Source organism: Mobula birostris, chromosome 23, assembly GCF_030028105.1.
Source record: "Mobula birostris isolate sMobBir1 chromosome 23, sMobBir1.hap1, whole genome shotgun sequence".
Taxonomy (NCBI): domain Eukaryota; kingdom Metazoa; phylum Chordata; class Chondrichthyes; order Myliobatiformes; family Myliobatidae; genus Mobula; species Mobula birostris.
This window is the reverse complement of record NC_092392.1, coordinates 24,648,098-24,673,565: the sequence shown is the minus strand read 5'-3', so window position 1 is coordinate 24,673,565 and position 25,468 is coordinate 24,648,098. Positions and strand designations below refer to the sequence as shown.

At 42.9% G+C, this 25,468-nt stretch overlaps 2 protein-coding genes across 2 annotated transcripts in view; both read right to left on the bottom strand.

Moving 5' to 3' along the window:
• The window catches only part of celf2 (cugbp, Elav-like family member 2), an 809,970-nt gene that overhangs the window by 746,001 nt on the left and 38,501 nt on the right, over positions 1 to 25,468 (bottom strand). The window lies entirely within an intron of this gene.
• On the bottom strand, positions 22,770 to 23,159 carry LOC140186992 (mitochondrial import receptor subunit TOM20 homolog). The gene has a single exon (XM_072241855.1). The coding sequence runs from the start codon at positions 23,157 to 23,159 to the stop codon at positions 22,770 to 22,772; it is 390 nt and encodes a 129-aa protein (XP_072097956.1).

The window sequence follows — 25,468 nt, the reverse complement described above, 5'->3', positions numbered from 1 at the left end:
GCATCTGCGGAAAAGAACAAACAGTCGATATTCTGGGCCGAGACACTTCAGGATTGAGAAGGAAGGGCGAAGGTGCCAAAGGTGGTTGGGGGGGGGGGGGGGGGGTACAGGCTAGCTGGAAGGTGATAGGTGAGTCAGGTAGGTGGGGAAGGTCAAGGGCAGGAGAAGAATGAATCTGATAGGAGATAACAGTGGACCATAGGAGAAAGGGAAGGCGGAAGGGACCCAGGGCGAAGTAATGAAAAGAAGTAAAGGGCCAGAGTAGGAAATAGAGGCAGCAGCGGGGGAGGGGGTGAGAGCTTGTTTACAGGAAGGAGAAATTAAAATCCAGGCCATCAGGTTGGAGGCTACCCAGATGGAATTTAAGATGTTGTTCCTCCGCCCTGAGAGTGACCTCATCTTGGCACATGAGGAACAGCCTTGGCAATTGGAATTAATAGGTTTGGCCACCGGGACGTCCCATTTGTGGTGGATGGTGCGAAGGTGCTCGATGAAGTGGTCCCTCAATTTAGGACGGGTCTCACCAATGTAGAGGAGGTTGCATCGGGAGCATTGGACACAATAGGTGACCCCAACAGATTTGCAGGTGAAACGCTGCCTCATCTGGAAGGTCCATTTGGGGCCCTGAATGGAGGTGAGGGAGGAGGTGAACGGGCAGCTATAGCACTTCGGTTGCTTACAGGGATAAGTGCCAGGAGGAAGTTTAGAGAGGAGGGACGAATGGGCAAAAGAATCGCAGAGGGAATGACCCCCATGGAGAGCAGAATGGGAGAGATAAAGATACGTTTAGTGGTAGGATCCCTTTGGAGATGGCGGAAGTTGCAGATGAAAATGTGTTGGATGTGGAGGCTGATGGGGTGGTGGGTAAGGATAGGAGGAACTCTATCACTATTAAGATGGCAGGAAGATAGGGTGAGCATGGATGTACAGGAAATGGAGGAGGTACGGGTGAGGGCAGCATCAACAATAGAGGGAGGGAAACCCCATTCTTTAAAGAAGGAGGTTATCTCTGATGTCCTAGAATGGAAAGCCACTTCTTGGGTACAGATGCAGTGAGAAAACAGAATAGCATTTTTACAGGAGATAGGATGGGAAGAGGTATAGTCGAGATAACCGTGGAGTAACTATGCACTGGGGGGCCATTTGCAAACTGCAGCACGTTATGTTAGGTTGATATTATGGACCTTATGTGCCATCTACAACAAAAGGATAAAATTTGGGAATAATCAAACTTGTTGGCGTGTGGAAGTTTATGGAGCAGGAAAGCAGTTGGAGCTGCGAGATTATAGACTAACAAATGATTATAAAGATTATCTTTATTGTCACATGTACAGTGAAACATACAGTCAAACACATTGATTGTGTCCAATCAAATCAGCGAGGACTGTGATATGCAACCCACAAATATCTCCACATTTCCAGCACCACCGGAGTATGCCCACAAATCATTAACCCTAACTGTACTGTACATCTTTGGAATGTGTGAGGAAACTCGAGCAACAAGAGGAAACCAATGCAGTTATGGGGAGAATATACAAACTCCTTGAGGGAATTGAACTCCAATCTTACAACTGGATTTTACTACAATTTTATACGTACTATTGTTGTCTATTAGACAATAAAAATTGCTAATGGGGACAAAATTAAATAGTTTGGGTGGTACAGCGGTGTAGCGTTTTAGCGTATTGCCAGTACAAAGCGGTAGCGACCCTGGTTCGATTATGCCACTGTCTGTAAGGAGTTTGTATGTTCTCCCCATGACCGTGTGGGTGTCCTCCCACATTGTAAAGATGTACGGGTCAGCAGCTTAGTTGGTCACATGGGTATAATAGGGTGACGCGAGCTGGCTGGACTGGAAGGGGCTGTTCCGTACAGAGTAAAATAAAAAATGAGAGCTTGGAAACCAGACCAATCACTCAACACAACAAAACAAATCAGTGGGGCAAAAAAAAAATTGTTGTTTTTCTGGCCCTCCACTGTTGCTGCCCAGTCAGCTGGGGACCTCCAGCAATTTATCTTTTTATTTCAGATTTTCCAGCACCGAGTTATTTACTTTTCGGATACAGGCTGGAAATATCCTGTGGAGATTTGATGGAACTCCCAGCCTGGTGGTCTGATACTTTGCAAGGGTGTTTCAAGTACATTAATCATCATTTGAGAAAAGCAGTCAGCTTTGACAATTGCAAAGATGATCTGACCTGTTGAATTTTTATAGTTACTCCAACTTGGAGGATCTGAGTGACTAGAGACATGACATCAAGGACCCAACAAAGTCCCATGTTGTAGAGCTGGGGAAATGTGCCAAGATGAATAAATAAACGCTCCATGAGCACAAATGTGACGTGCACATAAAGATGATATCAGCTTAGATAAATCTCGGCCAAATCTTTCTGTTGTGGCTGCATATTATCTAGTACACAGGGATCTGAATGTTTCAATTTCTGTTTTGTGTGTAACTCACTCAATGACTGGCCAAGTGTGTAGTTTATGTGGGTGCGAGGTATAATGGAGAATACCGGTCAGTGAGAGTTTGGAACAGGTATATTTCAGCAGAATCACTCCACGTCCATGGTCATATGCATTGGGTTCAGGGCAGGGGTTTGCCAAGTAGACTCATAGAATAGGCCCTTCAGCCCAACAGATCCATGCCGACCAAGATTTCCATCTAAGCTATTCCCATTTGCCCATGTTTGCTCCACATCCCTCTGAACATCTCCTTTTTACAACCTGTTCAAGTACCTTTTAAATGTTGCCCCTCAGGTTCCTATTAAATTTCTCCCATCTCAAAGTTCAACATTCAAGTTCAAAGTACATATGTCACCATATACAATCCTGAGATGTATTATCTTGCGGGCATTCACCGTAAAAACAAGCAGCACAACTGAATCAGTGAAAGCCCTCACCCAACCAGAATGCAAAAGAAAACAAACTGTGTAAATATAAAAAGAAGAAAAAAATGCAATAAATAAATAAGCAATGAATATTGAGAACGAGATGAAGAGCCCTTGAAAGTGAATCCATTGGTTGTGGGAACAGTTCAGTATTGGGGCAAGTGAAGGTGAGTGAATTTGTCCCCTGTGATTGAAGAAGCTAATGGTTGAAGGGTAATAACTGTTCCTGAACCTGCTGGTGTGGGTACTGAGGCTCCAATACCTTCTTTCTGATGGCAGCAGGTAGAAGAGAGCATGGCCTGGATGGTGGGAGGTGGGTTCCCTGATGATGGATGCTGCTTTCCTGTGACAGCACTCTGTACGGATGTGCTCAGTGCTGGGGAGGACTTTACCTGTGACGGACTAGGCTGTATCCACTACTTTTTGTCGACTTTTCTGTTCAAGGGCATTCATTTTACCATACCAGGTCATTACATAGCCAATTAATATATTCTCCATCACACATCCATAAAAGTTTGTCAGAATTTTAGATGACATGCTGAATCTTCACAAACTTCAAAGAAAGTGGAGGTGCTGCCGTGCCTTCTTTGTAATGGCACTTCTGTGCTAAACCCAGGACAGATCCTCTGAAATGATAATATTGAGGAATTTATAGTTGCTGACCCTCTCCACCTCTGATTCCCCGATGATGACTGGCTCACAGACCTCTGGTTTCCTCCTCCTGAGATCAATAATCAGCTCCTTGGTCTTGCTGACATTGAGTAAGAGGTTGTTGTTGTGAAACATCTACATCTATCCCGGATCTGGGCCGTACCCTCCAAATATCTGGACCTGCCTCTCGGTTTTTTTGCACTACCTTACTTTCCATTTTTCTATTTTCTATTTATGATTTATAATTTAAATTTTTAATATTTACTAAGTTTTACTATTTTAAATATTTTTAATATTTAATATTTGTAATCCAGGGAGTGGGAAATGCAGAATCAAATATCACTGTGATGATTGTACGTTCTAGTATCAATTGTTTGGCGACAATAAAGTATAAAGTATAAGGTATGTCCTTTAGTTCTTGATTCCCCAACTCCGCAAAAAAGACTATGCACATTCATCTTATCGATACCCTCATTATGCATGTCTATAATATCACCCCTCATTCTCCTCTGCTCCTTGGAATAGAAGGTTCCAACCTGCTCAAACTGTCTCCATAACTCAGTCCCTCGAGACCTTCATGTCTTGATAAATCTCTCCTGCATTCTTTCCAGTATAAAGGCATCTTTCAAGAATCAGGGGTTAACTTTATTCGCCATATATATTTACATGTATTAGGAATTTGCTGTGGTGTGTTGGTGCAACGTGCTATTAAAACAAGAACATTCAACAATTAAAAAGAATGATATAAAAATAAAGTTAGAGGTTAAAGTATGATATAGAATAAAGTATCTATAAATACTAGCATGTGTTTACAATGTTAACAGCAGTTTAAAAAGTGGTTTAAGGTGTTTACAGCGTAGTGACTGAGGTAATAGAGGAGGCAGGGCTCACTAGAATGGTTGATTAGAAACTACCTAGGGGAAGAAAATTCTCAGATGGTGAGAAATCTTTCTTTTAATAGCCCTATAGCCTTTTCCCATAACAGGGTGACCAAATCTGAACCAAATATTCCAAATGCACAATGTTCCAATAGCATGTTTTGGTTAAGTTCAAGTTGGTCTAAACTATGCTAACCCAACTTAGTGCTTTATTCAGATCAGTTACTCACCCAAGGAGGATATTCAGCCCATCAGGCCTATGCTGGCTCCCAGTAAGCAAACCCAGCAATTCTATGTCCTTATTTTCCCTTGACCGTGTAACTTATTCTCTCTAATAATTGTCTACTAGCCTGATAAAGGTGTGTAAGATTATGAGAGTCATCAATAGAGCAGGCAGCCAGCGGCTTTTTCCCTGGGCAGCAATGGTTAATTCCAGAGGAGGTCTGTTTGAGGTAGGTGGGGGAATGTTTCGGGGGAGATGTTAGAGGTAGGTTTGTTTACATAGAGAATGATAAATGCCAGGAATGGTGCTTGAAGCGGATATATTTCGGAAAGAGGCATGTAGATGAAAGGAAAATGGAGGGTTACAGGCTTTGTAGGTGAGACCAGGTGAGGGGGAAGGGGAGATGAACTGAGAAGCTGGGAGGTGAAAGGTGGAAAGGGCAAAGGGCTGAGAAGTATCTGATAGGAGAGGAGAGTGGGCCATGGGAGAAGGAGAAGGATGAGGTGCACCAGAGGGAGGTGATAGGCCGGTGAGGAGAAGGGGGAAGGCGGATGGTGGCAGAGGGAGGATGAATTGAGAAGCTGGGAGATGATATTTGGAAAAGGTAAAGGACAGAATAAGAAGGAATGTGATGGAAGAAGAGAGTGAACAATGGGTGAAAAAGAAGGAAGAGGGACACCAGAGGGAGGTATAGCAAGTTATGAGGAGAGAAGGGGTAAGAGGGGATCCAGAATGGGGAACGGAAAAAGTAAGAAGGGAGAGTGGAGAAAACTTACTGGAAGTTAGAGAAATCGATGTCCATGTCATCAGGTTGGAGGCATCTGCAGATTCTATTGTATTCATTCTTTTTCCTATAATATTTTCTCATGACAGGCTAAAGTGACAATTATTAAAATCAAAGAATGTGTTAGATGTCTGATTTAGATGCAAACTGTTCTTGCCACATTTCCCACAGACTGACATTTCTGATGTCCTGCTGTTATAAGTCTATTGAACAGTGCCCTAGTATAACAACATGGACTCTTGACCTAACAACTACCTTGCTACGGCCTTGCGCCTTATTGTTCGTCTGCACTGCACTGAACCACGTTGAAGTTGTACAAGACACTGTGTGGAGTATTGTGTGCAGTTTTAGTCACCAACCTGCAGGAATAAGGTTGAAATACTCCAGAGAAAAATTACAAGGATGTTTCTGGGTCTGGAGGACCTGAGTTATATGGAAAGATTGAATAAATTCCTTGGAGTGTAGAAGATTGAGAGGAGATTTGATAGAGGTATACAAGATTATGAAGGGTATAGATAGGGTAAATGCAAGCAGGTTTTTTCCACTGAGGTTGGGTGGGATTACAACTAAGGGTCCTGGGTTAGGGGTGAATAGTGAAGTGTTCAAGGGAAACATGAGGGGAAGATTCTTCACTCAGAGGGTGGCGGGAGCGTGGAATGAGCTGCCAGCACCAGTGGTGCATGTGAGCTGAATTTTGTTTAAGAGGTGGGTACATGGATGGGAGGGGTATGGAAGGCTATGGTCCTGGTGCAGGTCGATGGGAGTAGGCAATTTAAATGGCTTGGCATGGACTAGATGGGCCAAAGGGCCTGTTTCTGTGTTGTTCTTTTCTCTGACTCTATAGCACTTTATTTGGCATTATGTTATTATTTTCTCCTGGATTATCTCAAAGCACATTGGAATGAAATGATCTATATGGATGTTTCTTTGTTGTATCTCGATACATGGCAATAATAATGTCCAAGACCGGAAGAAGCTGCAGAAGATCATGAACACAGCCCAGCACATCACACAAACCAATCTTCTGACCTTGGACTCACTTTACACCGCACGCTGTCGGAGCAGTGCTGCCAGGATAATCAAGGACACGACCCACCCAGCCAACACACTTTTCGTCCCTCTTCCCTCTGGGAGAAGGCTCAGGAGCTTGAAGACTCGTACGACCTGATTTGGGAACAGCTTCTTTCCAACTGTGACAAGACTGCTGAATGGATCCTGATCCAGATCTGGGCCGTACCCTCCAAATATCTGGACCTGCCTCTTGGTTGTTTTGCACTACCTTACTTTCCCTTTTCTATTTTCTATTTATGATTTATAATTTAAATTTTTACTACTTACTATCGATTTGTACTCCAGGGAACGCGAAGCGCAGAATCAAATATCGTTGTGATGATCGTACACTCTAGTATCAATTGTTTGTCCACAATAAAGTAAAGTAATAAATGCATTTGTCATACAGAGACTTTTTTTATCAGTAACTACAGAGCTACATTGCTGCTGATGCTGTGAACCTGAAACAAAGACTGAAATTGCTGGAAGTACCCAAGATATCCATCTGTAGGGGGAGAAAGGATGTTAATATTTCAGATCAATGTCGGTTCCTTGCAACCAGACTCTGACTGTAAACCCTAACTCTGTGTGATCAAGAAACAAGTGACATGGTGGCATAGTAATTAGTGAAATTGCTTTATAGAATCGACGATCACTGATTGGGGTTTGATTTCCGTTGCCATTGGTGAGGAGTTTGTATATTCTCCCCGTGGCCACGTGGGTTTCCTTTGGGTGCTTCAGTTTTCTCCTACATTCCAAAGGCATATAGGATAGTGTTAGTGTTAGTGAGTTATGGGCACACTAAGGTGGCATCAGAAGAGTGGTGACGCTTGGGGCTGCCCCAGCACACTCAATCCTTGTTGATTTGATTTGGCGCAAAAGACACATTTCACTGTATGTTTCGATGTACCAATAAAACTAATTTTTATCTTTATCTTATCTTTTACCTTGTTAGTTCAAACAATCAGACTACTGAGAGACAACAGGTTCCGCAGTTGCTGGAAATCTTGACCAACACACACAAAATGCTGGAGGAACTCAGCTGATCAGGCAGTGTCTATGGTGGGAAAAGACAAGTCAACGTTTCGGGCTGAGAAACATTGACTATTTCCTTCCATAGACGGTGCCTGACCTTGCTGAGTTTCTCCAGCATTTTGTGTGCGAAACTATTGAGAAAGTCCATTCTCCTCCAAGTACTGACAACCATTAAAGGGCAAGAACTATTGTTGCTTTTCTCTAGCTGCCTGAGAGAATTGAACCTCTGACCTCAGATCTGTAGTCACTCCAGGATTAATATCGTGTTCAAGAATTTAGCATTTCTGACAGAAACCCTAATGTCCATTTCAGTTTTCCCAGATCTTGGTTCTTTGCATTTCCTCACTGGGTTTCCTGAATGTTTTTCCCAGTGTCCTTACAAGAATAAAACTGAATCAGTATCTGCAAATGGTGAAAGATGGTACAAAATTGCTTTACTTTTTCCCAAAAGCATGAGTATGAAATCTAGACTGATGCTCCCCCTAGAGGACTATAGGAATGTTGTACTGCTGGAGTTGTCATCCTTTGGTTGGATGTTAGATTTGGGGCACTCAGAAGACCCCATGTCACCATTCCAGACAAAAACAAGAGAGGTATTCCTTCTTTGTCCATTTCAGTATTTATCTCAGAACCTGCATCCCAAAACAGATTGATCACCATCACCATCATCCTATCAACACACACACACACACACACCTTTCATGAATTTGGTCTTTCCAGTTCTGTCAGGAATTTTTGAGTTTTAATGTGGTTCCCTGTCATCTTCTGGAAAGTCAAGGTTTAAGATTCAACGTTTGAGATTATTTATCATGTGTACATCAAAACATACAGTGAAATGCATCATTTGCATTAACAAGCAACACAGCCGTGGGTGTGCTGAGGACAGCCTGTGTGCTGCCACACATACCAGTGCCAACGTAGCATGTGACTGAATACAAGTCCAATTGTCCTAATAAAATGTCAGTACTGCTTTTCCAGGAATCAGTCTGGTGAATTCTCACTGCTGTCCCTCCATAGTGAGAACATTCTTCCTGAGATAACGAGACCAAAAGGAACAGGGCATTCAGCATGAAGGTGGTGTTAGCACGCGTGAACAGACTTATTGTAATCTCTTCTGCTGCTTTTCTTCCTTTTCCCTTCTCAAAGGTCCATTTTTTTTTATCAGGACCCTGCCCGTGGTATGGTTTCAACAAGGAACTGGGAGGGGATCAGGACTTAGTGTGAGGGAGGTCGATTGAGAAGGTAAGAGTGAACTGCAGCAGGTAGCAGGATATCAGAGTGATGAGGAGAAAAAAAAGAGGAAGAATGAAAGAGAAAGAGAGGGATAAATCTGCCCTGGTCATCACCTGGCTCAGTGTTTAGTTGCAGAGGATGACAGAAGGAGGGAAAGAAAAGAGAGGTGGAGAAATGGCAAGAGAGAGAAGGTGAGAGGGAGGAAGAGAGAGCAAGACAGCAGAGAGAGAGGAACAGACAGACAAATGGAGAGAGGGAGGAATGGAGAGAGGGAAATAGTTAAGAGGAAAGAGACAGACAAACAGAGAGAGAGACAGATAGAGGGAGACAGAAGAATAGAGAGTGAGAGAAATTGATAAGAGATAGAGACAGACAGAGGGAGAGACAGAGAGATGAGGAAATCGAAGAGTAGAGAGGAAAGAGAGAGAGAGAGAGAGAGAGAGAGAGAGAGAGAGAGAGAGAGAGAGAATGGTGGACCAGAGAGAATGGAATTGGGGGAGGAGAGAGAACAAAATAATTCTCAGCCAATGTATTATGCCAGACAATGCACTCAACATGATGGTGGTGCTTGCAAGCATGAATCCTCCTACGATAATACGTACACGTGTATGTTGCTTATAGGTGTTGTAAGTGAGAGAGAGTGAGACAGAGAGAGAGAGAGAGAGAGAGACACACACACATGTACATAAGCAACATACAAATGTATCTTAACAGAGCAGCATCGCATCCAACTAGACCATCGAACACAGAACAGTACAGCACAGGAACAGATCGTCTGTGCCAAACATGATGACAAATTAAGCTAACCCCTTTTACTGGCTGCACATGATCCATAGCCTTTGTCTACATATTCACCTGCCTTTCTAAAGGTCTTTACTATTGTCTTTGTTTCCACCACCAGCCTTGGCTGCATGTTTCAAGCACCCACCAATCCTTGCAAAGAAGAACTTGCCCTACGTTGTCCTTCTCAACTTAAAGCTATGTCCTTTGGAATTCAACATTTAAAGCCAAGGAAAATAAATAAATTAGTGCACATTTCTTTTGCTTTTATAAAGTGTAAATCGTACTTGCTAAAATATGTGGTGCTGAGATTTTTTCCTCATTATTTTGCATATCTGTTATTTCCATCATGGCTACTTATTTCTGTACCATTTTGTCCCCAGAACTGACAGAACTGAACATGGATATGGTGTCAAAGCTATGGATTGTAAACCACTGACTTTTTGATGACTAGCACCTACAATCTACGATAAAAAATAATAGATGGCTGAAGAGTTAAAAAAAATCATTTAATCTTTTGTTTCTGGGAACATCTGGGAACCAAGTGTTAACAATGAGGGATGGGGAACAACCTTCGTATTCTAACCTGAAAAACCTGCAGTGAGTAACATTTCAGCCATTTGAAACTGCTTCTAAAATCTCTTTCCAAGGTGCTAAATTATACCTCTTGTCAGGCTGTACTTAGTGCATCTAGTTACTTGGCAGACTGCGATACTGGTTTGACTGATTTTAAAGAGGGCATGGTAAACATCAAGCGCTGGACCCCAGCTGCTCACTGTGACAGCTTAGATTCACAAAGGAGGGAGGGAAAATACTTTGTGATGTCTTGTTTCTTGGAACCTCACTCCACAAAACGTCCATTCTTCATGAGAATGGTTTAATTTCAATTTATTGTGAGGCTATTGTCCACTTGAGTGATGTGCGCTCTGCTCCCTCATCACTGAGCCATTCAGATCCTGCAGGGTTGAGCTACATTGGGTGCGAATGAGAATATTTGAAGGATATTAATATTCCCAACATGGGAGAGGGAGAGCATTATTAAGTGGGCGTAAAATGAAGTAGGAGAAGTAAACAATCTTTTTGTGACGCACTCAAGAAGCGGGAAGAACTCAAATTTGCCATGCAAGTTGATAGGGTGGTTAACAAGGCACGTAGTGTACTCACCCCTCTATCACAAGACATCCAAAATAAACATTCTATTCCAAACTTAGCCATGGGAAAAGATTAAGAGGCAGACAGAGGAAAACATTGAAGGCCCTCATTGAAGGACCTCAAAGTCTCGTTGGGAAATGCAACATTTTCAATGACCCCTGGGAATATTTGGACCAGGTGGGAGGGCAGAGTAGTGTAGTTGTTGGTGTAATGCTGTAAGATCATAGTTCAATTCCCACCGTCGCTGCCTGTAAGGAGTTTGTACGCTCTTCCTGTGACTGTGAGGGCTTCCTCTGGGTGTCCGGTTTCCTCACACATTCAGAAGGCACACAGTTAGCGTTAATGAGTTACGGGCATGCTACACTGGCACCGGAAGCATGGCGGCAATTGTGGGCTGCCCAGTACAATCTTTGCTGATTTGATTTGATGCAAAACAACACATTTCACTGTACATTTTGATGTACATGTGATAAATAAAGCTAATCTGTAATTTACTGGATGACATTGAGAAGATTGAGTCCATGCATAGGTAATGTCTAGAAGCCCTGCGTAAGTGGGAGACGGAGCATACTACCTTTCCATTTGCCTGTCCCTCCAGACACCTACTCTCTTATGTGAGTCTGCAGTTCCTAATAGGCCTCACGTGAAATTTCAAAACCTACACAACTGGAATAGAAGCAAGCCATCCTTGGTCCTGAGGCATTTATAAGGCATGGCTCAGACACACTTGGAGTATTATGAGTGGTTTTGAGCTCCTTATCTAAGAAAGGATGTGTTGCCATTGGAGAGAGTCCACAGGAGGTTCACAAGAATGATCCCAGGAATTAAAGGGTTAATGTATGAGGAGTGTTTGATGGTTCTGGGCCAGAACTTACTGGAGTTTAAAAGAATGAGTGGGGATCTCACTGAAGCATTGAAAGGCCTAGAGGAGTGGCCATGGAGAAAATATAATTTATTGTGGGATAGTCTAGGATTGAGAACAGAAGAACATCCCTTTAGAACAAAGATGAGAAGGAATTTCTTTAGCCAGATGGTGATGAATCTGTAGAATTCATTGCCACAGACGGCTTGTGAAGGCCAAGTCATTGGGTATATTTAAAGCAGAGGTTGATAGGTTCTTTGTTAGTAAGGGTATCAAAGTTTACAGGGAGAAGATAGGCGAATGGGATCGAGAGGGAAAATAAATCAGCCATGAGTTAATGTGTGAATGGCTGAATTCTGCTCCTATGTCTTATGGTCTTATGATCTAAGGGCTGCCTAAGAAAAAAATCTTTTATAATGGAGCTTTGCTGAGTGCTAAATTAGAATTGAACAGATACAGTGAATATATCTGGTCTTTTGTAAAATATTAAATAGCTGCCAACATTAAATTACTGCTGTCGACATGAAATGTTGCTTTTATTGAGATTTATGTAAAGACAATATGTTTGAGACACATTTAAGGTCACAAGCCCAATACAACAGTTGCTCGGAAAAACTGCCAAAGATACACAGGGGGCAAAGGACTCTGTGTGTTGACTGACACATGCATGTACAGCACACGTGTATCCAAGATAATACCCACTCAGCACTTTCTCTACCTCTTCTCAATAGCCACGTTGTTCTAAACAAACCACAGGACACATCAGAGGTTTAAACAGCTGCCAAGCAGAAAACCAATACAGTATCAGCACAAACTGCTGTTTCTGTTCCAGAGACTGCAGAGGCTGAAAGTTCAGATGGAAGTTCATGCGTATTCTGTCTCACTGATAAACATTAATGCAATGTGACTGGAATCTATTCAATGGCATTAAACTCAATTAAAACTAGGCTGTGAGTGACACGTACAAAATGTAGGAGAAACTCTGCGGGTTGGGCAACATCTATGGAAAGGAATAAAGAGTCAATATTTTGGGCCAAAACCCTTTATCAGGACTGGAATGGAAAGGTGAAGAAGCCAGAATGAGAAACTGGGGGGGCAGGGAAGGGGTAGAAGTTTGAAGGTGAAGCCAGGAAGGTGGGGGAGGGGTGGATGTAATACCGTAATTCTTTTTCTGTATTTATATAGTATTGCATTATACTGCTGGAAAGTTAACAAATTTCATGACATATGCTGCTGATATTTTGATTCTGATCCTCTCCATAATTCTACTGATGGAGCATTGACTTGAAACATTAATTTTGTTCCTCAATCCATCTGACACTTAGTCCCTTAAATTGGTAGGGAAATTGGATATGTCTGGCTATTTAAAAATAACCAATACTTATGTAAAATAAAATCTCTCCATCATCCTAAACAAAAAGTACAAATCATTGTGAATTGCCAAGATCTATAGATGCAATTCCAAGTTTATTCTAAGAGATGTAGAGTAGAGCCACTAAGACTTGATGTTTCAATCCCTATGGTAAGTTGGCACTCTCGATGTTGGCAGTGGGCTTGGAGTGGTGACAAGGAGGGAGGGAGGGTAGGTATGTCATCAGGGTCATCAGGTGGGCACCCTCCTTCTTTGACATTTTGTTGATAATCCCACAACGTCTCCAGAGGGCTCATCGGTGCTACCTGGCATCCCAGATAACCTCCCTCAGTTCCATACCCTCCTGTCTTCATCTTGCAGCCCAGTTGTTGTCTTTCCTTTTAATCCAGATCCAATTGCTGCTTTCTTCTGCTGCATTTGACAAGGACGATTGCTTGTTGGCGAGAGTGACCCCTCACCCCCATCTTCTTCAATAGACTGGTCGTAGATGTAGCAAGGAAACCCCTGCATCCCACTTCTACAGGGAAAATCTTGGTCTTCCAGCCATTCTGGGCAGCTTCAGTTGCCAGTTCAGAGTACTTGGTCTTTTTCCTCTCATAAGCTTCTTCGACACCATCTTCCCATGGTACTGTCAATTCCACAACATATGCCATCTTGGCTGTTGTGGACCACAGGACCATGTCTGGCTGGAGTGTTGTAGCCGCAATGTCTGGGGGAAACATAAGCTTTTTTTCCAAGTTCATGTCCATTTTCCAATCCCGAGCAACCTGCAGTATGCAACATCTTTTGATGTTATATGGTGCTCTGGAGGTTGGCTTGCTGGTACAAATCGTGTAATGTGGACATTTCCTGCCGATGTTTGTGGGAGAGCATTTGTGATGATTTGCCTCTGTTCCAAGATTGATGCCAGCTGTCTGAGAACCTGGTTATGCCGCCATGTGTACCACCCCTGGGTGAAGCTCGTGGTGCATCCTGTTAAAATGTGCCTTAGTGATCCAGGTGCTTGACAAAAAGAGCAAGCAGGGTCTTCTCCCCACCACTGGTTCAGGTTCTGGGGTGTGGGTAGGAGGTCATAAGTGGCTCTGATGACAAAACTTAGCCGAGATCCCTCCATCTCCCAGATGTCACGCCAGCTAAGTTTCCTCTTTTCCAGGCTCTCCCAATTAGTCCAGTGGCCCTGCTTGGCCATTGAGACAGTCCTGGCATGTCACTCTGCCTCCTCCTGTCTTCTCAACTCCTCCACCACGAGTCGTCTCTTCTGCACTGATGTTGCCTTGTGCCATTGAGGAGCCTTTGGGACAAGCCCGAGCCCGGCTCTCCCATGTTGGACTTGGCCAACCACACCCCTGAAGCGAAGAGCAGACTTAGCACTCTGAACAGGTTCAGATGGGGTCCACTTCCTCCCCGTTACCACATGGGGGGGCAGGGGGGCCACTGTTCGAATAACAGTATCTTCAGATTCAGTGAGGGTCATGACCAACTTTGTTTTGGTGCATTTGAATTCTTCCACAAGACTTGCAATTGGTAATTCCAATTTGCCATTCCTGTACAGTCCAACAAGACTTAAGCATTGTGGAAGTCCAAGCCACTGTTTTACATGTGTGCTGATCATTCTTTCAAGCTTTTCAACCTCGCTGATGGGGATTTCATACACTGTTAAAGGCCACATGAGTCTTGGGAGTATGCTGAACTGGAAGCACCACAGCTTGAGTTTTCCTGGCAGCCAGGTCTTGTTGATGAGAGCTATGTACATGATGGTATCCTTTTTGAGTTGTTCAAACTGCTCAGTGTCCTTGAGCTTAGCATCATACCATCGGCCCAAGCTCTTCACTGGCATTTCTGAAACAGTTGGGACAGGTGTCCCGTCAATCTGAAATCTTTTATCCGTGACTTGACCTTTGGCAATGGAGATGCTTCTGCACTTGCTGGGCTTGATCTTCATCCTCACTCATGTGATGTTTTGATGAAGCTTTTCCAGAATTACGGTATTACAGTAAGAATATATATATATAGAATCATTAATTTAATATAGTGCAAACACAGAAATAAAAGTAGTGAGGTTGTGTTCATGGATTCAATGTCCATTTAGAAATCAGATGGCAGAGGGGAAGAAGCAGTCCCTGAATCGCTGAGTGTCTGCTTTCAGACTTCTGTATCTCCTTCCTGACGGTAACAATGAGAAGAGGGCATGACCTGGGTGGTGGGGGTCCTTAATGATGGATGCTGCCTTTCTGAGCCACCACTCCTTGAAAATGTCTTGGATACCGCAGAGGCTAGTACCCATGATGCAGCTGACTAATTTTACAACTCTCTGTATGTTTCTATGTTTCTATGTGCCTCTGATGCTGCTACAAGCACTTGTGCATAAACTCAACTTTGACTTTGACTTTTTCTGACAAAAGGGCATTGATAATAATTATTGACCTTGCGTAAGCTACTATATCAAAAAGCAAAGACCTGAAGATTTTGAAGGCCTAAAATATGGCAGGAAATGCTGAAAATACTCAGCAAGTGAGTAAGTATCTACGTTGAGAGAAACAGAGATAACGCTGCATCTCTGCAGATAAATGGATTTATCTGGATACCACCTGACCTGCTGATTATTTCCAGCATTTCCTTTTCTTAATACAACTAAATCAAAATCAGTGATAGAGAAATAACAGACTAGTTCAGGTTTTAGCAGAACTTTACATTTGATAAAGTCTTTGTTTTCTCTCAGATAAAGCCACAAACCCCCTTTTTTTTTTTCTTTTGCTCCATTCCTATCTGTATTTTTAATGTCCCTAGCCTTTTCCACCACTGTTTACAGTAAGTAGCAGATCACACAGACTAAAGGTATCGGTCATAGCCCGTGTGACTATTTTGAAAGCCACACAAATGCTTTCTTAAAACAAAATGAATTGAATTAAAACTTCATGGCTAGATTTATCAGTGACAAAAGAATGATTTTCTCAAGTGTTTTAAAATCATGCAACACATATAAAATAAGGAAAACATCCAAACACATTTAAATTAAAGGATGTTTACCTTGTCACGACTCAACACCAAGTACAGTGTGTCCTCCAAAGTATAATATAGGGCTGTCAGGGAGTTGCCAAGAAGTTAAACAATCCAGCAGCAGATCACAACACATGCAATAAATTTCAAATTGGCAAAAAGGCACACTCCTAGGACATGTGCAAATAAGCAGGAGGTGCACACAGCATATAACGTGGCAAATATGGAATTGTCGGTAGAGAACAAGGGGTCAGAATTTCAGAATAAAGTTCATCTGTTAAAGGCGGATAGGAACAAGCATTTCGTATGAGAGGGTTGTACAATCTTTGGAATTCCAGGGCAAGATTAAATGATGTTTGGGGATGTCAGATGATATACTCTTATTTCTTACAGTCTCATATAAATTGACAGAAAGAATAAAAATATTTTGTTTCAAGCTTTGTGAAACTAGTAAGTTTTGGTGTGGAGAGGTGCCAGTGTGCTAGCTCATAAAATCTTGAAAAACAAACTGATGATGCTAAGTCTAAGGAAAAGTAAACTAAAGAAAAAGTAAGTGAGCAATTAGAAAGACACATAGCACGTTGTCCTCAATTGCCAAAAAGCTTCAGGTCAAAACAATGGTCTTAACTGATATTTATAAAGTATTGGTGAGAGCATAGTTGCAGTTTTGGTCTTCATACGGAAGGAAAGTTTCACTTATTTTGAAGTCGCTTTCACTAGATTGATTCTTTTGTTTAGGGTGTGTGTGCTTTGAAAAATGGTTGGAGAAACATGTCCTCTGCTCACAAGAGTATAGAGGAATGAAGAGTGATTCTTCAAGATACTGCAAGGGATTGAAGAGCTAAACACCAAGAAGCTGTTTCTTCTTGGTGAAGATTCATGGACAAAGGGATATATTCTCAGGATAAGGCCTAAGATAGGAAAAAAATTGTCGTTGCCAAGGTTGTAAATCTTTGGAACTCTGTATCTCAAGAAAGTTGTGGCTGCCCAGTTGTTGAGGAAACCTGGGGCCAAATGAAGGAAGGAAATGGAAGTACATGGAGATTGGACAGAATGGTGAATTTGAAACAATGGCTGAGACATGATATTGTAAGGTAGAGTCGCCTCACGGGGCCCTGTCTGATCTCATAGATGGAAGCCCAAGATCCCATAGACCATGTTCAAAACAGAGGAATTCTCTCCCAGTGTCAAGGCCAGGACGTGGACCTCAAACAACATCAGTAGAAATGATTGATTTGGACATTATCATATTCTATTCCTGGGAGCTTTCTGTGCACAGACTGGTGCCCATGTTTCTTGAGTGTGATTAATTACATTTCAACAGAACATCGTTGGCTGTGATCTCCATTGAGATCTCCTGAGGTTGAAAAAGGTGCAATTGAAATGTCAACTTGATTTCAGTAACTGGCAGTGAACTGAACTGTAAATTATCTGTGAGCTACATGGGTAGTTGTGCATTTACTAGGTTGTAATGTAGTATTGAACTGGATAACTAGCAGTGATTGTGGCATTGAAAATTCATCAGGAAATAGAAACCCAAGTGTAAGTTAGAAACTGCAGTTTATGTGGTGACACACACAAAATGCTGGAGGATCTCTTTTCCATAGATGCTGCCTGGCTTGCTGAGTTCCTCCACATTTTTTTGTGTATTGCTTTGGATTTCCAGCATCTTTAGATTTTCTCTTGTTTGTGATTAATACAGTCATGTGGATGACACCACTAAATCTCAAACTTGAAGCTTGCGCATTTTATTGATGTAGCAGGACCCAGAGGCTAAACAAACCTGTAAATTCTCTGTCAGATACTTGTTAGTATTGCCCTGTATACTGTATACTGGATAGCATGGCTTTGTGTGCATTTTTAAAATTTCAGTTATCTGTCATGTGAAAGTAGTGTTCTCTCAAATGATAAAACCTCTAGTTCTTAATTTTGCATGGAAGGGCAGTTAACTGCACAGTTATTGTGGCATGGAGTTTGCCTGCATTTTTGTTTGCACTGTAACAAATACAAAGCAAGGCAGAAATACAGGATATTTCTCACACAGTTTAATATCCTAACCCTTGGAGTTCTCCACGCCCAATTTCACACAGCATTTCTGTACTTATAGAAACATAGAAACATAGAAAATAGGTGCAGGAGTAGGCCATTCGGCCCTTCGAGCCTGCATCGCCACTTATTATGATCATGGCTGATCATCCAACTCAGAACACCGCTCCAGCCCTCCCTCCATACCCCCTGATCCCCGTAGCCACAAGGGCCATATCTAACTCCCTCTTAAATATAGCCACTGTACTGGCCTCAACTGCTTCCTGTGGCAGAGAATTCCACAGATTCACCGCTCTCCGAGTGAAGAAGTTTTTCCTAATCTCGGTCCTAAAAGGCTTCCCCTTTATCCTCAAACTGTGACCCCTTGTTCTGGACTTCCCCAACATCAGGAACAATCTTCCTGCATCTAGCCTGTCCAATCCCTTTAGGATTTTATACGTTTCAATCAGATCCCCCCTCAATCTTCTAAGTTCCAACGAGTACAAGCCCAGTTCATCCAGTCTTTCTTCATATGAAAGTCCTGCCATCCCAGGAATCAATCTGGTGAACCTTCTTTGTACTCCCTCTATGGCAAGGATGTCTTTCCTCAGATTAGGGGACCAAAACTGCACACAATACTCCAGGTGTGGTCTCACCAAGGCCTTGTACAACTGCAGTAGTATCTCCCTGCTCCTGTACTCAAATCCTCTCGCTATAAATGCCAGCATACCATTCGCCTTTTTCACCGCCTGCTGTACCTGCATGCCCACTTTCAATGACTGGTGTATAATGACACCCAGGTCTCGTTGCACCTCCCCTTTTCCTAATCGGCCACCATTCAGATAATAATCTGTTTTCCTATTTTTGCTACCAAAGTGGATAACTTCACATTTATCCACATTAAATTGCATCTGCCATGAATTTGCCCACTCACCCAACCTATCCAAGTCATTCTGCATCCTCTTAGCATCCTGCTCACAGCTAACACTGCCACTCAGTTTCGTGTCATCCGCAAACTTGGAGATGCTGCATTTAATTCCCTCATCCAAGTCATTAATATATATTGTAAACAACTGGGGTCCCAGCACTGAGCCTTGCGGTACCCCACTAGTCACCGCCTGCCATTCTGAAAAGGTCCCGTTTATTCCCACTCTTTGCTTCCTGTCTGCTAACCAATTCTCCATCCACATCAATACCTTACCCCCAATACCATGTGCTTTAAGTTTGCACACTAATCTCCTGTGTGGGACCTTGTCAAAAGCCTTTTGAAAATCCAAATATACCACATCCACTGGTTCTCCCCTTTCCACTCTACTAGTTACATCCTCAAAAAGTTCAATGAGATTCGTCAGACATGATTTCCCCTTCACAAATCCATGTTGACTTTGTCCGATGATTTCACCGCTTTCCAAATGTGCTGTTATCACATCTTTGATAACTGACTCCAGCAGTTTCCCCACCACCGACGTTAGGCTAACCGGTCTATAATTCCCCGGTTTCTCTCTCCCTCCTTTTTTAAAAAGTGGGGTTACATTAGCCACCCTCCAATCCTCAGGAACTAGTCCAGAATCTAACGAGTTTTGAAAAATTATCACTAATGCATCCACTATTTCTTGGGCTACTTCCTTAAGCACTCTAGAATGCAGACCATCTGGCCCTGGGGATTTATCTGCCTTCAATCCCTTCAATTTACCTAACAACACTTCCCTACTAACAAGTATTTTGCTCAGTTCCTCCATCTCACTGGACCCTCTGTCCCCTACTATTTCTGGAAGATTATTTATGTCCTCCTTAGTGAAGACAGAACCAAAGTAATTATTCAATTGGTCTGCCATGTCCTTGCTCCCCATAATCAATTCACCTGTTTCTGTCTGTAGGGGACCTACATTTGTCTTTACCAGTCTTTTCCTTTTTACATACCTATAAAAGCTTTTACAGTCAGTTTTTATGTTCCCTGCCAGTTTCCTCTCATAATCTTTTTTCCCCTTCCTAATTAAGCCCTTTGTCCTCCTCTGCTGAACTCTGAATTTCTCCCAGTCCTCAGGTGAGCCACTTTCTCTGGCTAATTTGTATGCTGCTTCTTTGGAATTGATACTATCCCTAATTTCTCTTGTCAGCCGCGGGTGCACTACCTTCCTTGATTTATTCTTTTGCCAAACTGGGATGAACAATTGTTGTAGTTCATCCATGCAACCTTTAAATGCTTGCCATTGCATATCCACCGTCAATCCTTTAAGTGTCATTTGCCAGTCTATCTTAGCTAATTCACGTCTCATACCTTCAAAGTTACCCCTCTTTAAGTTCAGAACCTTTGTTTCTGAATTAACTATGTCACTCTCCATCTTAATGAAGAATTCCACTATATTATGGTCACTCTTACCCAAAGGGCCTCTCACGACAAGATTGCTAATTAACCCTTCCTCATTGCTCAAAACCCAGTCCAGAATAGCCTGTTCTCTAGTTGGTTCCTCGACATGTTGGTTCAAAAAACCATCCCGCATACATTCCAAGAAATCCTCTTCCTCAGCACCTTTACCAATTTGGTTCACCCAATCTACATGTAGATTGAAGTCACCCATTATAACTGCTGTTCCTTTATTGCACACATTTCTAATTTCCTGTTTAATACCATCTCCGACCTCACTACTACTGTTAGGTGGCCTGTACACAACTCCCACCAGCGTCTTCTGCCCCTTAGTGTTACGCAGCTCTACCCATATCGATTCCACATCTTCCCGGCTTATGTCCTTCCTTTCTATTGCGTTAGTCTCTTCTTTAACCAGCAACGCCACCCCACCTCCCCTCCCTTCATGTCTATCCCTCCTGAATATTGAATATCCCTGAACGTTGAGCTCCCATCCTTGGTCACCCTGGAGCCATGTCTCTGTGATCCCAACTATATCATAATCATTAATAACAATCTGCACTTTCAATTCATCCATCTTATTACGAATGCTCCTTGCATTGACACACAAAGCCTTCAGGCGCTCTTTTACAACTCCCTTAGCCCTTATACAATTATGTTGAAAAGTGGCCCTTTTTAATGCTTGCCCTGGATTTGTCGGCCTGCCACTTTTACTCTTCTCCTTAGTACTTTTTGCTTCCACCCTCACTTTACACCCCTCTGTCTCTCTGCACTGGTTCCCATCCCCCTGTTGTGAACTAACCTCCTCACGTCTAGCCTCTTTAATTTGATTCCCACCCCCCAACCATTCTAGTTTAAAGTCACCTCAGTAGCCCTCGCTAATCTCCCTGCCAGGATATTGGTCCCCCTAGGATTCAAGTGTAACATGTCTCAGTTCAGACTCTGTCCTTACTTCTATCTGATTTGTCCTTCCCTTACCATTAGTAATGCAGTCATTAATTACCACACTGACAATCTTCTCTCCTCTTTCTACTTCTCACCCTTTGTCACGTTGCTACCTCCTTCCTCAATTTCCAAAGCCAATTGGTGAGCTCCTTTCTGCCCTATTTTGATTCCTGAATTGCATTGAAAGTGAGAGAGGCATTTTTAAAATGCAAAATACACATCGAGATGGCCAGGGAGAAGTTGTAAGCAGTGCACCTTAGTAGATGTCTAAGCAACTTAAATGTCCTTTGCGACTTACATTCAGAAATTAGGTCATTTACCAATGAGAAAAGATCAGCTGTATGTAATCCAATTTCAGATTGATTCAGGGTGCATCGGAGTAGCAATCATCCAAAAAGCTGGAAGAACTCAGAAGGAAATGGACAGTCAATATTTCAGGTCAAGATCCTACATGATGAGCCCAAATGAAAGGTCTCAACCCAGAACGTTGACTGGCCATTTCCCTCTAATAGGTGCTACTTGACCGAGTTCCTCCAGCTTTATGCGTGTTACTTCAGCTCTCAGCATCAGAGGAAGTGGTAGATGCAGATTCAATTGTTACATTTAAGAAAAGTTTGGATAGATACTTGGACGGGAGTGGTTTGGAGGTACAAGTAGATGGGACTAGGCAGAGGATCATGTCAAACTGACTAGATGCTCTTAAGGCTCTGCTTCTGTGCTGTAGCACTCTATTACCACTGAAGAAGTACCTAGGCCAGCAGATGAAACCCCAAGATCTAGGAGGCTGTGGACTAGGTGCTGGTAAATGGGATGAGCATAGGTTAATTAATAGTGTGGTCACAGTAGGGCCAAAGAGCCTGTTTTTGTGCTGCAGGATGTACTTTGCACAGTTTGTAAGAATGAATCACTGAGCCATCTACTGAAATGGCTCACTGGAATTCTTTTCACTGCTCTACATCCCAGATATAACATTTGAGAACTTTATATTGCTGGGTTGAGTGGGCAGTCGCATGCCTGGAGCAGACAGCTGGATCCAGCAGTTGCCAGCCTCTTCCAGTGGTAGCCCCAGCAAGTCCCTTCACTTGCTTAACATAAAGGGAGACAGTCTTGGGTGAAGAGGACCTCCAAGTAACTTTGACGGAACCTTGGAGCTCTCTCTTTCTGCCTGCACCCTCTCTCTCTCCTTCATAACAGCCTCTGTGTGGCAGATCTCCAGGTGCCATGGGAAGTGTGTGTTTAAGGAGAATACCCTTGCTCAGTGAACCATCACAGCTACTTTCGAAGAATTGGGGAAAAATCACATGCTCTGGGTTCATGCATCTAACTAGATTTTAACCAACCAAACACTGTCCGAAATTTATTTAGGCCCATCTCAAAATCCTTTGCAGGAGGCGTAATTGTTTAATGCACTAAAAATGGATTCAATCCACTTTCAGGGAGATTGTATTAGGTGACCCTTTATCTGAAAATAAAGAGATGTGTTCACAAGTGTCCTTACTCAATATTGTCTGCTGCCTCACCAATCATTAGATGGCAGTTGCGAGTTTCACCAGAAGCATTTGGAAAATTGGCGGGGGGATGGTCTGTTGAAGGACCTGAAGGAGCTGCTGGGGTTGACCACAAATGGCAATTGCATTGGACAGATGATTGACGGCCACCTCGTAGTCACCTTGTGACAGGGTCTCTTCCCCCAGCTGGATTTCATTCAGGAAAAATGCCTGCATGGCTTCTGCGTCCTTCTGGTTTGGGAGGTTGAAGACCCCATTGTCTACCGTGGCCTCTTTCTGCTTCCTCCTCCGCTGCTGTAGCCTTTCCTTAAAACTGGGATCATTTCTCCGCTTTCTGTCGAAGTAGATGCAGTATGCCAGAACGAGAGCACCACAGACGCCTGCTGCAATCGCACCAGTCTTCCTCATCACTATCCTGAATGATTTTGCTCTGCAGAATTCCCTCAATATTGCCTAGGAAACAGAGTGACCCTGCTTGCTTCGCAATAAAGCCCATTATGATGTCAAATCTAGGCCCAATGGTTATCAAGAGAAATGCCAAACCTTCATTCACAATGAAGAGTGATGGTCATTTTTTGGGGCATCAACAAGCATGCAAAGCACAGCAGTGAACTTGGAATGAATGGGGAGTCGTGATTTGGTGATGGGTGGATCTTGATTAAAATGGAATGATCCATTTGCCACGTCACCTTCATAAGATGGCACCAAGGTGTGGTTTCTGTTGAGGCCATGGCTCAGACTCAATTGTTTTTTAGGATCCTGGGGATGGTGTTGGAGGTAGAGCAGGGAGTTAGTGGGTCAGGTCAGGGGTTAGGGACAGGGATGTGGGGAAATTATGAGATAGGTATTCACTGTCTAGGGACAGGGGCCTTTCTTATTTGCTAAGCGCAGCTTTCTACTGTATATAGCAGCTGAAACTTCTGGAGATCAAAGGGTTATTTTGAATAAGGTAATCTATATAATATTTTTTACTTAACTTCTTGTCATAAACAGGGTCCAGTCTTCAGTTTTTAATGTAAATGGCAAGCAATAATCAATTTGAAGTTAAAAAGACAGCTTTGCAAACAAATGCACTGTTTACAGAGCAGCTGCTGGCCCACAGCACCTGGGCTGACTTCTCAAGAGTTGCAGTATAAGATGATGTGCCATTTAGTTGGGCTTGTTTCAAACCAGATTACAGTGGCCAAATAATTTAGTTCAAAGAAGCTTGCAGACCAGACTGATACTATCACTCAGCACATCAAATAGCTGATCTGTAATAGTTGGAAGGTTTGTATACCTAGAGAGTCATCTTCACAGCATCAATTGTGGGAATCTGGGAACTGTGTCTTCAGAAGCTTTTAGACCATTTGTGGTTAAAGGTATCTGAAAAAATATCAAACACCATATGTGTGAAGTCACCAAGCAGCAGAAAAACAGCATAAAAGTAGAGAGCAGTTAGGTCTATCATGAATATCAAGAAGCATGGTAGAAACATGGGGCAAACAAGAATCCGCCTTATGCCTTTGATAGCTGCAAAGAACAATTTGTTCATTTGCGACTCGTTGGTATATCTTTTTAGCTTATAGGAATTGTATCTGTGTTTTGGAAATCCTTTGTTTTTTTAGCAAATGTTTGTAATTTGGAAATCTTTTTTAAGATAGAAAATCTGTGGATTTTAAATGTGTTTTAAGCGTTTTGTCTGGAGGTATACATTTATCATTGAAAATAAGTTAAACTGTATTTTAATTACTTTGTTCGGTGGACGTATTTCCTTCTTGGTAGAGAGTGGATGACCGACTGCTCAAATAGTGGGTTTTGGCATCTAAACTTGCTATGAAGGACAAACAGGGAACAGAACTAGCCTTTGAAGTGTAGGCAGTTACAGAATAAACTCTCTTTCGTGAGGGTACCGGTAGCAATCTAGTTTGTATATCGGATAGCCAATAGTCCTTACATGAGTTTAGAAATTCATGGTCAGCAAACCCAATACCATCGCAATTAGAGATCAGGCTAGAGTCTATACCCGTGTTCCATACTCCTCATTTGAAGGCCAGTGATGTGGATGAGTGATGAAAGACGTCCAGGCCAGCAAGCGCTGTGAAGGAAGACCACCCAGGATGAGGGCTCGGAGGTCTGTGTGGCAAGGAGGCGCGAGGGCCAATGAACCATAGTGTATGTGAGTTGGAAAGTTCGGAGTTCAAGGCATGGAGTTTGGAGCCCCGTCATCAGAAGTCTGTGGTTCAAGGCCAGAAGGTTGGGGTCCGGTCATTAGTGGGTCCTGGGGTTGATAATGGAGATTGAAGCCCAGAGGTCAATCAGAAGTCTGGAAGTTGAGGCCCAATGGCCAAAGCCCTGGGTATGCAAGTCTGCAAGCCCACTGGGGAAGTCAGAGGTCCAATGTCTGTGAGTCTGGAAGTTGGAGGACCACAGGTGGCCTGTGCTAGGTTGGAGGACTGTCTGTGTGAGTGTGAGTGGGTTGGTGGGTGGTACGCAGGAAAGAGGCTTGTTTTGCTGTTGTTGTTTTGTTGCTGCTGTTCTGCTGCCAATTGTTGTTGCTGTATTCTGCTGAAGGTTGCTGCCACGCTGTGAGACAACACTTGTGTGTGCCCCTCCTCAATCCACCAATTGCCCCAGGCTCCAGTCTCACCAGACCACTTCTCTTATACTGTCCACCTTGCCTCTCTGCAATACCTTTCCTGCTACAGATGCTGCTCAACCCACTGAGTTCTCTCGTC